The sequence below is a fragment of the Mesocricetus auratus genome, unplaced genomic scaffold (assembly GCF_017639785.1).
Source record: "Mesocricetus auratus isolate SY011 unplaced genomic scaffold, BCM_Maur_2.0 Super-Scaffold_100038, whole genome shotgun sequence".
Taxonomy (NCBI): Eukaryota; Metazoa; Chordata; class Mammalia; order Rodentia; family Cricetidae; genus Mesocricetus; species Mesocricetus auratus.
In genome coordinates, this window is record NW_024429216.1 from 6301023 (window position 1) to 6312194 (window position 11172).

Consider the following 11172-nt stretch of genomic DNA (forward strand, 5'->3'; position numbering starts at 1 on the left):
CTCCTCACAGCTGCAAGGAGAGCACAGAGTTCAGGCTGGAGAGAGAGGGCTGTGGGGAGACCCATGGAAGAAAAAAACAGAAGGAAACAATGTCTCACTCCGTAGCATTGGCTGACCTGGAACTCACTCTGTAGACCAGGCTGGCCTCCGATAGAGATCCATCTGCCTCTGCCTCCCAAGTGCTGGGATTAAAGGTGTGCGCCACCCACTAGGCTACTTATTCTTTTGTTGTTTTGGAGATGGAGTTATGCTATACACAGTTCCCCCACATTTGAAATTTTAAATGTACATAGGAACATCTCAACTCCTGAGTCTGGGAGCTCTGTCAGGGGAGTGGTCCCTAGGAGCTGTCCATGATTTTATATATAATATATGTGCTAGCTTATTTCTGTGTGTATGGGTGTTTTGCCTGTATGTGAATGCCTCATGTCTGAGGAGGCCAAAAGTGGGCATTGGATCCCCTGGGCCCCCTGGAACCAGAGTTGCAGACAATTGTTAGCCACCATGCAAACGCTGGGAATGGATCGAACCCAGGCCCCTGCAAAGCAGGTAACGCTTTAACTACCCAAACATCTCTCCAGCCATTCCACCCATCTTTTTGAGACAGGCATCACTAGGTAGCCCAGGCTGGCCTGGAGGTGGTGATAGTTGCATTCTGTTTCCCAAATGCTAAATAGAAGCCACTACACTCTCACCAGGAGTTTATTCGTTCATCTTTTAGGGTGTTCTGTTTTGGTTTGTTCGCTGTGCTTTGTGCTTGTTTTTTTGAGACAGGGTCATACTATGTAGTTCTGGAACTTACTATGTAGACCAGGCTGGCCTCAACTCCTGGAGGTATACCTGCTTCTGTCCCTGCCTCCTGAGTGCTGGAATAAAAAGGTAGCCACCGCGGAAAGCTGTTTTTCAGTTTTTATTTGTTTGTTTTGTTTTTTGAGACAGAGTCTTGTAGTTCTTTCCAACAATGTCCCCTGACTCCTGACCAGTTCTTCCCAAATCATCACGACTCCTGACCCACAACTTTTTCCTTCTTCCACATCCTAGTGTCTCAAAGCAGCGACCCAGAACTCCACTGGAGATGCTAAGGCCTGGAGTGCCTTAAGATCTGATCAGTAAACGCCTGACTCACTTTGCCCCGGGTTGGCCCGGAACTCACAGCAGTCCTGCCTCAGGCTCCCCGGTGCTAAGATTATAGACAGAAGCCCCCACTCCCGAGGGGAGTTTCAATTCTTAGTTGAGAAGCTCAGACTCCCGCGGGGGCAGCAGAGTTGGAAGGAACATCCCGCAGGAAAGGACTCGTCACCCTTCCCATCCCGTCGGTCTCCCGGATCCAGGAGCGTCGGGCTCCACCCTCCCGGGTCCTGTCCCCACACCTGGTGTTTGGGCGTGCCTCAGTTTCCCAGTAGCAGGGCGTTCCGCCAGCCCCGCTCCTCCCCCTTTGCCTCTTCCTCTTCGGGGCGTCGGTGGCGGCGCCTGGAGCTCCCGGAACTACAGCAGACCGCGGCGGTGGGCCGGCGGGGGCCACGTCAGCGGGTGGCGGGGCTGTGCGGGCACCATGCGGCGGGGCGCCCTCCTGGCCGCTGCCCTGGCCGCCTACGCCGGGTACCTGGCGCTAGGCGCACTGCTGGTGGCTCAGCTGGAGCGGCCGCACGAAGCCCGGCTGCGGGCAGAGCTGGGGACGCTGCGGGAGCAGCTGCTGCGGCACAGCCCGTGCGTGGCGGCGCCCGCCCTGGACGCCTTCGTGGAGCGGGTGCTGGCGGCCGGACGGCTGGGGCGCGCAGTGCTGGCCAACGCCTCGGGACCCGCCAACGCTTCGGACCCCGCCTGGGACTTCGCCTCCGCGCTCTTTTTCGCCAGCACCCTGGTCACCACCGTGGGTAAGTGAGTGCCAGCGTGTGTCCGGGTCCTTCAAGACACACCTTCATCCACATCGTCTCGGGGCTCTGCATCCTTTCAGAACCACCCCCATTCCAACTCGGAAACAGAAACACACTGGCCTCAGCTGCCGGTTTTGGAGAGTCCCCCGTGCAAGCCAAGTCTTCCTCTCAAGTAGTAAACACCCCAGTTTGGGCCCCCTCATGATAACTTCTTACAGCATCTTCCGTGCCTTTTGTTTGTTTGATTTTGAGATGGCACCTCCGCTTGGAACCCGGGCTGGCCTGGAACGTCATCTCCCTGCCTCGGCCTCCTAAAATGCTGGGATTACAGGTGTGGACCACCAGGCCTGGCTTCGCTTTTGTCTTAACCCTCTTGGCCTGGGATTATCGTCCATAATCGGCAAGGCCTGGGCTTTTCCTTGGGTCCCTGACCCCGAGGGCTGTGTCCACATCAGAGCTGGCACAACCATGTCCTCCAGCCTTGTCTTCTGAGTCCAGATAGGTCCTTCCTGGAACAGCCAACTTCAGCTTCCTCCAGAACTTAGTTCCCCGGGGAACACTGAGATGCAGGACCGGGGGTTGAACTCAGGCCTTTATACATATAGTCAGTAATCTCAGGGCACCCTCACTGGAGGCTTGTCTTCTACGAGAGACCTGAGACCATTTCGGGAATCCCTTCCACTCTGGGTACTCTCCAGAAACAGCCCCAGACGGGAGACACACATCCCTCTCCTGTCCCGGTATTTCTCAGTCTAACACAGCCCATCTTTCCACCTCTCCTGTATTGCTAGGATTTTTCCTAATGGTCTACTCTAGCTCTGTATTCCTGGATCAGCAGCTGGGGTTAAGACAGGAACAAACTCCACTGGGTGGTGGTGGTGGGGTGTGTGCATGCCTCCGGAGGCAGAGGCAGGTGGATCTCTGTGAGTTCGAGTCCAGCCCAGTCTACAGAGTGAGTTCCAGGACAGCCTCCAAAGCTACAGAATAACCCTGTCTTGAAAACAAAACAAACAAAAATAAAAGGGAACAAACTCAGAGTGTCCTCCAGGAAGAATCATTGGCTGTCCAGCTTGAATCCCCCCCCAACCCCCAAGGTGAGACTCCCTACCCAAACTACCTCCAGCCAAACCTCTGGCCCTTTCCAAAACGAGGATGGGCCATGGTGGTTGAGGTACTGCTCAGCAGCAGAATGCTTGCCTACTGTGTATGAGGTCCTGAGTTCAGTCCTCAGTACTACAAAACCTGAACTCTTACCCTTTGAATGAGACTCCTGTCCCTTCTCCAGACTGGGACCCTGCTCAGTGAGAACAAATCCCCGCCCCAGATCACGGTCCAAAGACTTGACTTTCTCCATCTGTTGCTTGCCAATATGATCATGATGGACTTCCCAGGCAGGGGGATGTCCTGGAGCTGGACCTCCTGCACACCCCACAGCCGGGACTTCCCGTGCCTCCCAACCCTGCCCCAGCTTGAGACAGGCCAGTGTCTCGATCCTCAAGGCCCTCTGTGACAGAGCCCCCCCCCCCAAGAGCATTACCCACTCCACCCTTGACACCCAGCAAGGACCTCAGCAATGTCTACCTCAACCTCACTACTTCCTTTGCTTACTTGGACTCAGGAGCTCTTGAGGCCCCTCACGCAATCCAGATGAAATTAGCTGGTGCCTGTTCCTCATTCCTCTGGAACCAGGACCGCAAGATCTCTTTTCACACCAGGACCCTGGTCTTGCCTGACGGTTATGGACTCCCAGCTGGGCATGGTGGTATACGCTTTAGTAGTTAGGCGCTGGGAGCAAACAAGAGAGCCAGCCTGGACTACATGAGACCCTGTCTGGACAGAGCAAAGCGGGGCGGAGAGGTCTGTAGGGAGGAGTGCTCGTTAGAAGAACCCCAGCACCCATGGAAACGCTGAGCATGGCTGTGTGAGCCTGTGACCCCAGCACTGGGGCAGACACAGGGGGAGCTGAATCAGCAAGCTTCCGGTTCAGTGAGAGACCCTGCTTGAGGGAATAAGCTAAAGGGGAGTGTGCAGGACCTCAGACATCCTCCTCTGGCCTCTGCCTGAGCAGACACACCTGTGCACATAAGTCCACACAAAATAAAATAAAATTAAACACCCCTGTGCACAAATACCAGCATTCTGCTGACCCGTCTTTGAGACCATTCAGGTAGGACCCACCCCTACCTGTAACTCCAGCCCTTAAGAGCCCTGGGAAGTTCCTCCTGGAAAGTCCCGTCTAACCTCACACCACAGACCTGGGGAGACCCACTCCCCATGCCGGGCTCTGCTGCTCCACAGGCCCCTCCCTTGCCGTGAGGTGACCTCCTTTGGGGACTTCAAACAGGGAAGAGGCTGAGCCACACTCTTACCTGCTTCTCCAGTTGACAGCATCCCAGAACTGTGGTGGCTTTTGTCCCCCTTTTGGGGCAAACTGAGGTCACTGGCAACAGGGCTGGGTGACTTTTCACAGAAAAGAATGAAGCCATCTCCCCGGGCTAGCTGTCCCCTGAGCTGGCCTGACCTGCTTTGGACTTCCCTGGGGGGCGGTGCGGAAGCAGATGCTCGTCTCTCTCTCTCCTCCTGGAGTCTGACCTCTGGCAGGTCATCCCCTGGCACTGGTAGACGGACAAGTGAGGGGGAGAGAGACAGCTGCCCAGAACAGCCACTTCTCAGCCTGACAAGGGACTTGCCACACCCAGGCTTCAACTCAGTCAACAAAACAGACTTGTGAGGAAGCTACCACTTATTGTCTGTCTGTCTGTCTATCTATCACCCATAAAGCTAAGGCCCGGGGAAGCTGGCCAAGACGCCCGTGGTCACATAGGTAGGACAGTGTAGGACACTGTGATGCACGTTTTTAGTCCTGGCACTCCAGAGGCAGAAGCAGTGGGATGGCTACAAGTTCTAGTCCAACCAAAGCTACATAGTGGGACCTTGTCTCAAAAAACAAAAAACAAATAGCATTAGTCGAGGCTGTTGACAAAGAGGCAGTGAAGATCTGTTTCCACCATTCTAGTGACTAGGGAGTCTTCACAGCTGGGGAAATAGGCTGAGTGGTTCCAACCAGTTCTGGTGAGATAGTCTATATCAGGTACATTGGTCCTGATGGAGCTTGTGAAAAAAAAACCTAGTTCCTTCTGCCTCTGTGGATGGTTCTCCTGATTTAAAATCTGGAACCCAGTGGTCTGTTTTGTTCTCCCCATGTTCTGCTCTGAAATTTTTTGGTTCCACCAAACTGTGCAGGTCTTTTGAGGTCAGTTCTGAAAGCCAGCCTGTACAGTTGGTAGGAACAAGGAAGTTCTGTTTTAGGGTTCATGCATATAGCTTGGCATGCAAAAAAAAGATAATGTGGCCAGGCCTGGTGGTACAGGCTTGCAGTCCCAGCTGTGAGGAGGCTGATGAAGGAGGATCCCAATGTCAAAGCCTACCTGGGAGATCTAGTGGGATCCTGTCTCAAACTAGGAAATAAAAGAGGTGCGGGGTTCCTTTGTAGAGCACCTGCCTAGGATACACCAGGGGAACAGCTTGACTCAGCCAGCAGTACAGCTCCTTTGGAGAAGTCACCAGGAAGGGACATGATGGTGTCCGTGCGTGCGTGTGTGTGTGTGTGTGTGTGTGTGTGTGTGTGTGTGTGTGTCCTAAAAGAACTCAACGCTTGAATATATCAAAACAGCATACACAGGGCCAGCAATGGAAGATTACTAAAATCTAAAATGAAACATCAAGATAAGGTAGAGGAGAGGGGGGCGGGAAGAAAGGGTGACAGGGAGGGAATGATAATGCTGGGCTTGCTTGGTAGCTGACACCAGCAGCCTCGGCACTCAGGAGACTGATGCAGGGCTGGAGATGTGTGGCTAAGGGTCTTAACTGCTCTTTCAGAGGACTCGGATTCAGTTCTGAGCACGCTCATAGCAGCTCACAACCATCTGCAGCTGCGGTTCCAGGGGATCTGGCCTCTCTCCACAGACTTCTGCACACATGTGGTGACAGACATACATTCAGGAACACACATATACACATAAAATTAATCTCTGTGAGTTCGAGGCTGGGCTGGACCGACAGCCTTCAAAACAATACAGAGAAACCCTGTCTCGTAAAAACCAAAAAAAAAAAAAAGAGAGAAAAAAGAAAAAAGAAAAAAGGAACTTGAAGCAAGTGCCCTGAGGTGAGTCTAGAGGGTTTCCTTATGGGGTTTCCCTGAGCTTCAGAAAAAAACCACAGCTCTTGGATGGAGGCGTCAGCAGTGGAGACAGAGAGGACTGGAGGCCGGTGGGGGTTGGGAGGAACTCGGGCCTCAGGTTTGAGGTACCAGTGTGCAGGAGGACTCCTCTCCCCGCAGGCTATGGCTACACCACCCCACTGACGGATGCAGGCAAGGCCTTCTCCATCGTCTTTGCGCTCCTGGGCGTGCCCATCACCATGCTGCTGCTGACTGCCTCGGCCCAGCGCCTGGCACTGCTGCTCACCCGTGCACCCCTGTCCTGGCTGAGCTTGCGCTGGGGCTGGCACCCCCAGCGGGCAGCCCGCTGGCACCTGGTGGCCCTGCTGCTGGTCATAGTGACTGTCTTCTTCCTGGTGCCCGCGGCGGTCTTCGCCTACCTTGAGGAGGCCTGGAGCTTTCTGGATGCTTTCTACTTCTGTTTCATTTCTCTGTCCACCATTGGCCTGGGGGACTATGTGCCTGGGGAAGCCCCGGGCCAGCCTTACCGGGCCCTCTACAAGGTGCTTGTCACAGGTGAGCTGGACCATCTGGGCACCTGCGGGCTGGCAGTGGGGGGTTCTCAGGAAGAAATGGCCCTGTCCTAAGGGGTGGTAAAGGGTACGGTACCAAGAGCCACCCAGCTGTCCCAGGGCAGAGGCACCTGTAGGACCACATCCCTGCCTGAAGCTGACCCATCACCTTACCGTCTACCTGTCTTCCCTCCCCACGCCTGCAGCATACCTCTTCCTGGGCCTGGTTGCCATGGTACTGGTCCTGCAGACTTTCCGCCATGTGTCTGACCTCCACGGCCTCACCGAACTCATCTTGTTGCCCAACCCGGACCCTGCCAACCTCAGCCAGGACGAGGATGATCAGGTGGACATTCTGGACAGCCGGACAGATCTGCACCAGCACCTCTCTGCTGGCTCCCACGCTAACTACGCCTCCATCTCCAGGTAGCTGGGCAGATGCCCTCAGCCTGGACACACCTGGCCTGGGCGTTGGGCCCCGCGTGACCAGGGTACACCAACAGGGATGCCCACACACACTCTCCTGTCTTCATAGCACTCCACCCCAAGGTGAGGAGTAGCTGCTCTGCTCCCCTGTCCTCGGCTCCTCAGGGAACCACCAGAGCCATTGTCTCCTCCTTTCTTTCCCCCTATTTCTTCTCCTACTCTGACCCCTCGGGCACTCTTGGTGGAGTGGCGGTTGACTTAATATGTTGTTTTGTGTCACGCTCTTTGGTAGCGTCGTCACACATCAGTTGCTGGTCCTTCTGGGCTCTGGGCCTGGACTTGACTTCTGTCACTGTGTTGGTGACTCTCTCCTGGCCAAATGACTTTCCCATTCTGACGCGAAGAATATCCGAACTCATCCACAGACCCTCGCTTCCGTCCTGCTGTTCTGTGCCAGTCACACAGTAACAGCAGAAGAGGCTTGGACCCTGGTCTTATGGGGCTCACCGGTCAGTGAGGTAGACTTGTCCCTTGACAGTGACAAACCTCAACAGGCATTGGAAGAGGCAGAGTAGTTAGGACTGAGGCCTGGACCTGAAATGTCCAGGTGGGCTTCCTGGAAGAAGGGACAAAGACTAACCCAAGACCTTCAAGAGGAGAAATTGTCCCTTCTCAGGTGTCTACGGGTTACAGTATCTGTGGGAAGAGCCCTCGGATGGGCCAGCATCTCTCTCACTGGCTTAGCAGGCAAGGAGCTAATCCAGGGTATGAGCCCAAATCCAAGTGCTGTAAGAGGTGCCACTTAGCACGGTCTCATGGTGATGCTGTGTTGTCTGTTTACTGGGCATGGCGGGGGGGTGGCGGCCCTGGGCTCTGGGGCTGGTCTTCCTGGGTGTACCCTGTAACCGGGCTATGTCCTGCACATGCATATGAACAGTCACTCTACTTCTGGGACCCTGTGTCTACCAAACGGTGACCAGAATAATGACTCCCAAAGATGACATCAGCCAGGAATCGGAGCTGAGGCAGGAGACTTGAGAGTTCCAGCCCAGACTGGGATACACAGCAGGAGCAGGCAATAAAATAATAAAGTAATAAAGATAATGATAAATACATATAAGCAAAGGGATAGAGTGCCAGGTTACAGACACGAGAGGAGGCACACACCCTCATGGCTGCTGGGACTGTGTGTTTGTGTTTATATCACTCTGGAAGGGTTTGGCTGTAACAGACCGGGGTGACTAGCAGTATCTGAGATAACCTAATTGTTACATTGTACTTGGTCAGAGCACGCAGGGACTAGCCACAGGCATGATGCTCTCCACAGCTATGGAGGGTCTGTTGGCCCTGACTTCAGTCTCTCTCTTCCGCTTCTCTCCACCGAAGGCTCTCATGTGTGCTCTCCTCCCGGTGTCCAAATGGCTGCCACACATCCGGGCATCAAAAACAGACATGCTCTTTGTAGTTCAAGCTATAGAAACTTCAACTGGTGTACTGAAAAAAATTTTTTTTCTTCTGAGACAAGGTTTCTCTGTGGAGTTTTGGAGCCTGTCCCGGAACTTGCTCTGTAGACCAGACTGGCCCTGAACTCAGAGAGATCCGCCCGCCTCTGCCTCCCGAGTTGCTGGAACTAAAGCCACCACTGCCCAGATGTACTGAGAGTTTTAAGGAAGGCTGGCTCATCATCAAATAGTACTAGAAAGTCACACAAGGAAACTAGGGCTATGGAGGCTAGCGGAGGCTAGAGAGGCCAGCTAGGGCAACAATACAAAACTCCAAAGGGAGATCCGGATGATCTCAGTGGTGGAGCATGTCTGTCCCAGGTGCTAAGCAAAAAACATTACAGTTATAGGAGCCGGGACCATGGCTCAGCCAGGGAGACACGAAGACCTGAGTTTAGCCCAGAACCTACATAAAAAGGCTAGGTGAGGCTGAGCAGGACCTGTAATCCCACTCCGAAGGGGTGGGGCTAAGGGTCCTCAGAGCAAATCAGTGGGCTCCAGGTTCCACGAAAGCTCCAGCTTCCAAAACTAGGCTGGAAAGCCGGGCGTTGGTGGCGCACGCCTTTAATCCCAGCACTCGGGAGGCAGAGGCAGGCGGATCTCTGTGAGTTCGAGGCCAGCCTGGTCTACAGAGCGAGTTCCAGGACAGCCTCCAAAACAATACAGAGACACCCTGTCTCAAAAAACCAAGTAATAATAATAATAATAATGTGGAAAACTATTGAGGAAGAAACTGGATATTAAACTCTGGCTTCCACATGCAGATTCATACACACACACAAATTTAAAAATATGAGCCAGCAAAATATCGCATCAGGGGAAAGTGCTTGCTGTGTAACCCTGACAATCTGAGTTAGTGCCACCCTTGGATCCCAGATTTTATTCCGTATCACAGGAAGTCCTTTGACCTCCACACAAGTACAGCTGTGTCAATTGATTTCCCAGGTCTCTACACGCACATAGTCTACACAAGAAGCAGCAGTATGTAGATGTGCATGTTATCATCCCCCATGCTATGGGGCAGCATGCAGAACGGGAGTCATGGGAAGTGGTAACGGTTACTAGCTCTAAAGGCAAAGCTCTGTGTCTAAGTTTGAACCCTGTTGTCCCATGTTTCATTTGTGCCCCAGGTTGCCTGTTTGTGTATTGGGATTTATATAGCACTACCTCATGGACTTGAACAGCCAGCAATTTAATCCCTGTAAATCCCAGAGGATACCATCTGGGAGCCAATAGAATGCTAATTTTCCCCTTGTCTCTGAAATCTGCATCATAATAAGGAAGATCGCTTAAAATAGAAATGATTTAATATCATGTCCTATTGTATTGTTATTAAAAATTTTATCTCTGTGTATGTATGTATGTATGTGTCCATGCATATCACATGTGTGCAGGTGCACATGGGGACCAGAAGAGGGCACCAGATACCCTGGATTGGAATTCCAGTCACTTGTGAGCTGCATGACATGGGTGTTGGGAATGGAACGGGGTTCTCTGGAAGACATGCTCTTAACCACTAAGTCATCCTGCAAGCTTTTCTCTAACACTCAGACACGTGCACACACACACATACACCTCAGGTAAATAAATAAATGTGATTACCTTAAAAAATTCATTAAGTCTGAGGATTACGCTTCAGCAGAAAAGCACTTGCCTAGCATGCCCAGAATCCTGGGTTCAATTCCCAATATGGCAAGATAAATAAATACATTCATCATGCAAGCTGGAATCAGCATGTTGAGGCAGGAGGATTGTCATGAGTTTGAAGTCAGTCTGGATCTAGAATAAGACCAGTATCAGAAGTCCCCATAAGTCAAGCGTGGTGGTACAGGCCAGTGGTCCCAGCCCATTTGGAGGCAGAGACAGGAGGATTGGGAGTTCAAACCCATCTTTGGCGCTTGCTGTGTAGACCCAGGAATAAAGATGCCGTTGAGATCTTACTGTCTCCCGATCACGATCTCTGGAAGAATTTAGCTGACCCTAGGAGTGTAATGTGGAAATTGGGCACACTCTCAAGCGTAAAGTGGTCTCAAAGGGACCATTGTAGAAAGCATCTAAGTTGTGGGTAGGCTTTACGCTTGTTGTAAAATCTCTTGCCAATTGTAGTGGCATCTGCTGGTAGGATATGCTGCGGACCTAGAGGCTATGAGTTCAAGGCCAGGTTGAGCTGTCCCTGTGGGCCAGTGAGATGGCTCAGAGGTTTAAAGTGCTTGCCACTGAAGCCTGAGGACCTGAGTTCAATCCTCAGGGCCCGTGGGAGAGGCCAGCTGGGTGCAGAGCACTTCTGAAACACCACGGGAGGTAGAGGCTGGAGAACTGACTGGCAACTCAGGCCACTGCAATCAGCTGTTTTTTGAGACAAGGTCTCTTGTACCTGAGGCTGGCCTTGACCTTCTGGTGTTGCCAAGGATGAACTTCAGCTTCTGATTCTTTTGCCACTACCTTCAAAGTGTAGCGGGATTATGAGTATTCACTGGCTGGCATACCCTATTGAGCAAAGACTACCAACTGCCCCAATCCCCAATCTTAGTTCTTTTCTTTTCCTTTTTCTTCTTCTCCTCCCACCTCCCCTCCCCCTTCTTTCTTCAAGGTTTCATTGAAGACAAGGTTTCATTGTACAGAAGACTTGGCTGTCTGGG

The 11172-nt window shown here is 52.7% G+C and overlaps 1 protein-coding gene across 1 annotated transcript; it reads left to right on the forward strand.

Moving 5' to 3' along the window:
* Positions 1-1330: 1330 nt before the first annotated feature.
* On the forward strand, positions 1331-9887 carry Kcnk6 (potassium two pore domain channel subfamily K member 6). Its single transcript, XM_005086198.4, has 3 exons — positions 1331-1874; positions 6214-6609; positions 6812-9887. Exons 1-3 carry the CDS (start codon positions 1553-1555, stop codon positions 7033-7035), a joined length of 942 nt encoding a protein of 313 aa, XP_005086255.1. The 5' UTR covers positions 1331-1552; the 3' UTR covers positions 7036-9887.
* The last annotated feature ends 1285 nt before the right edge of the window (positions 9888-11172 follow it).

Coding starts and splice junctions, on each gene's coding strand:
- Kcnk6 (XM_005086198.4), top strand. CDS start 1,553: ATGCGGCGGGGCGCCCTCCTGGCCGCTGCCCTGGCCGCCTACGCCGGG. Junction 1,875..6,213: donor CACCCTGGTCACCACCGTGG/GTAAGTGAGTGC, acceptor CTCTCCCCGCAG/GCTATGGCTACACCACCCCA. Junction 6,610..6,811: donor CTACAAGGTGCTTGTCACAG/GTGAGCTGGACC, acceptor CCACGCCTGCAG/CATACCTCTTCCTGGGCCTG.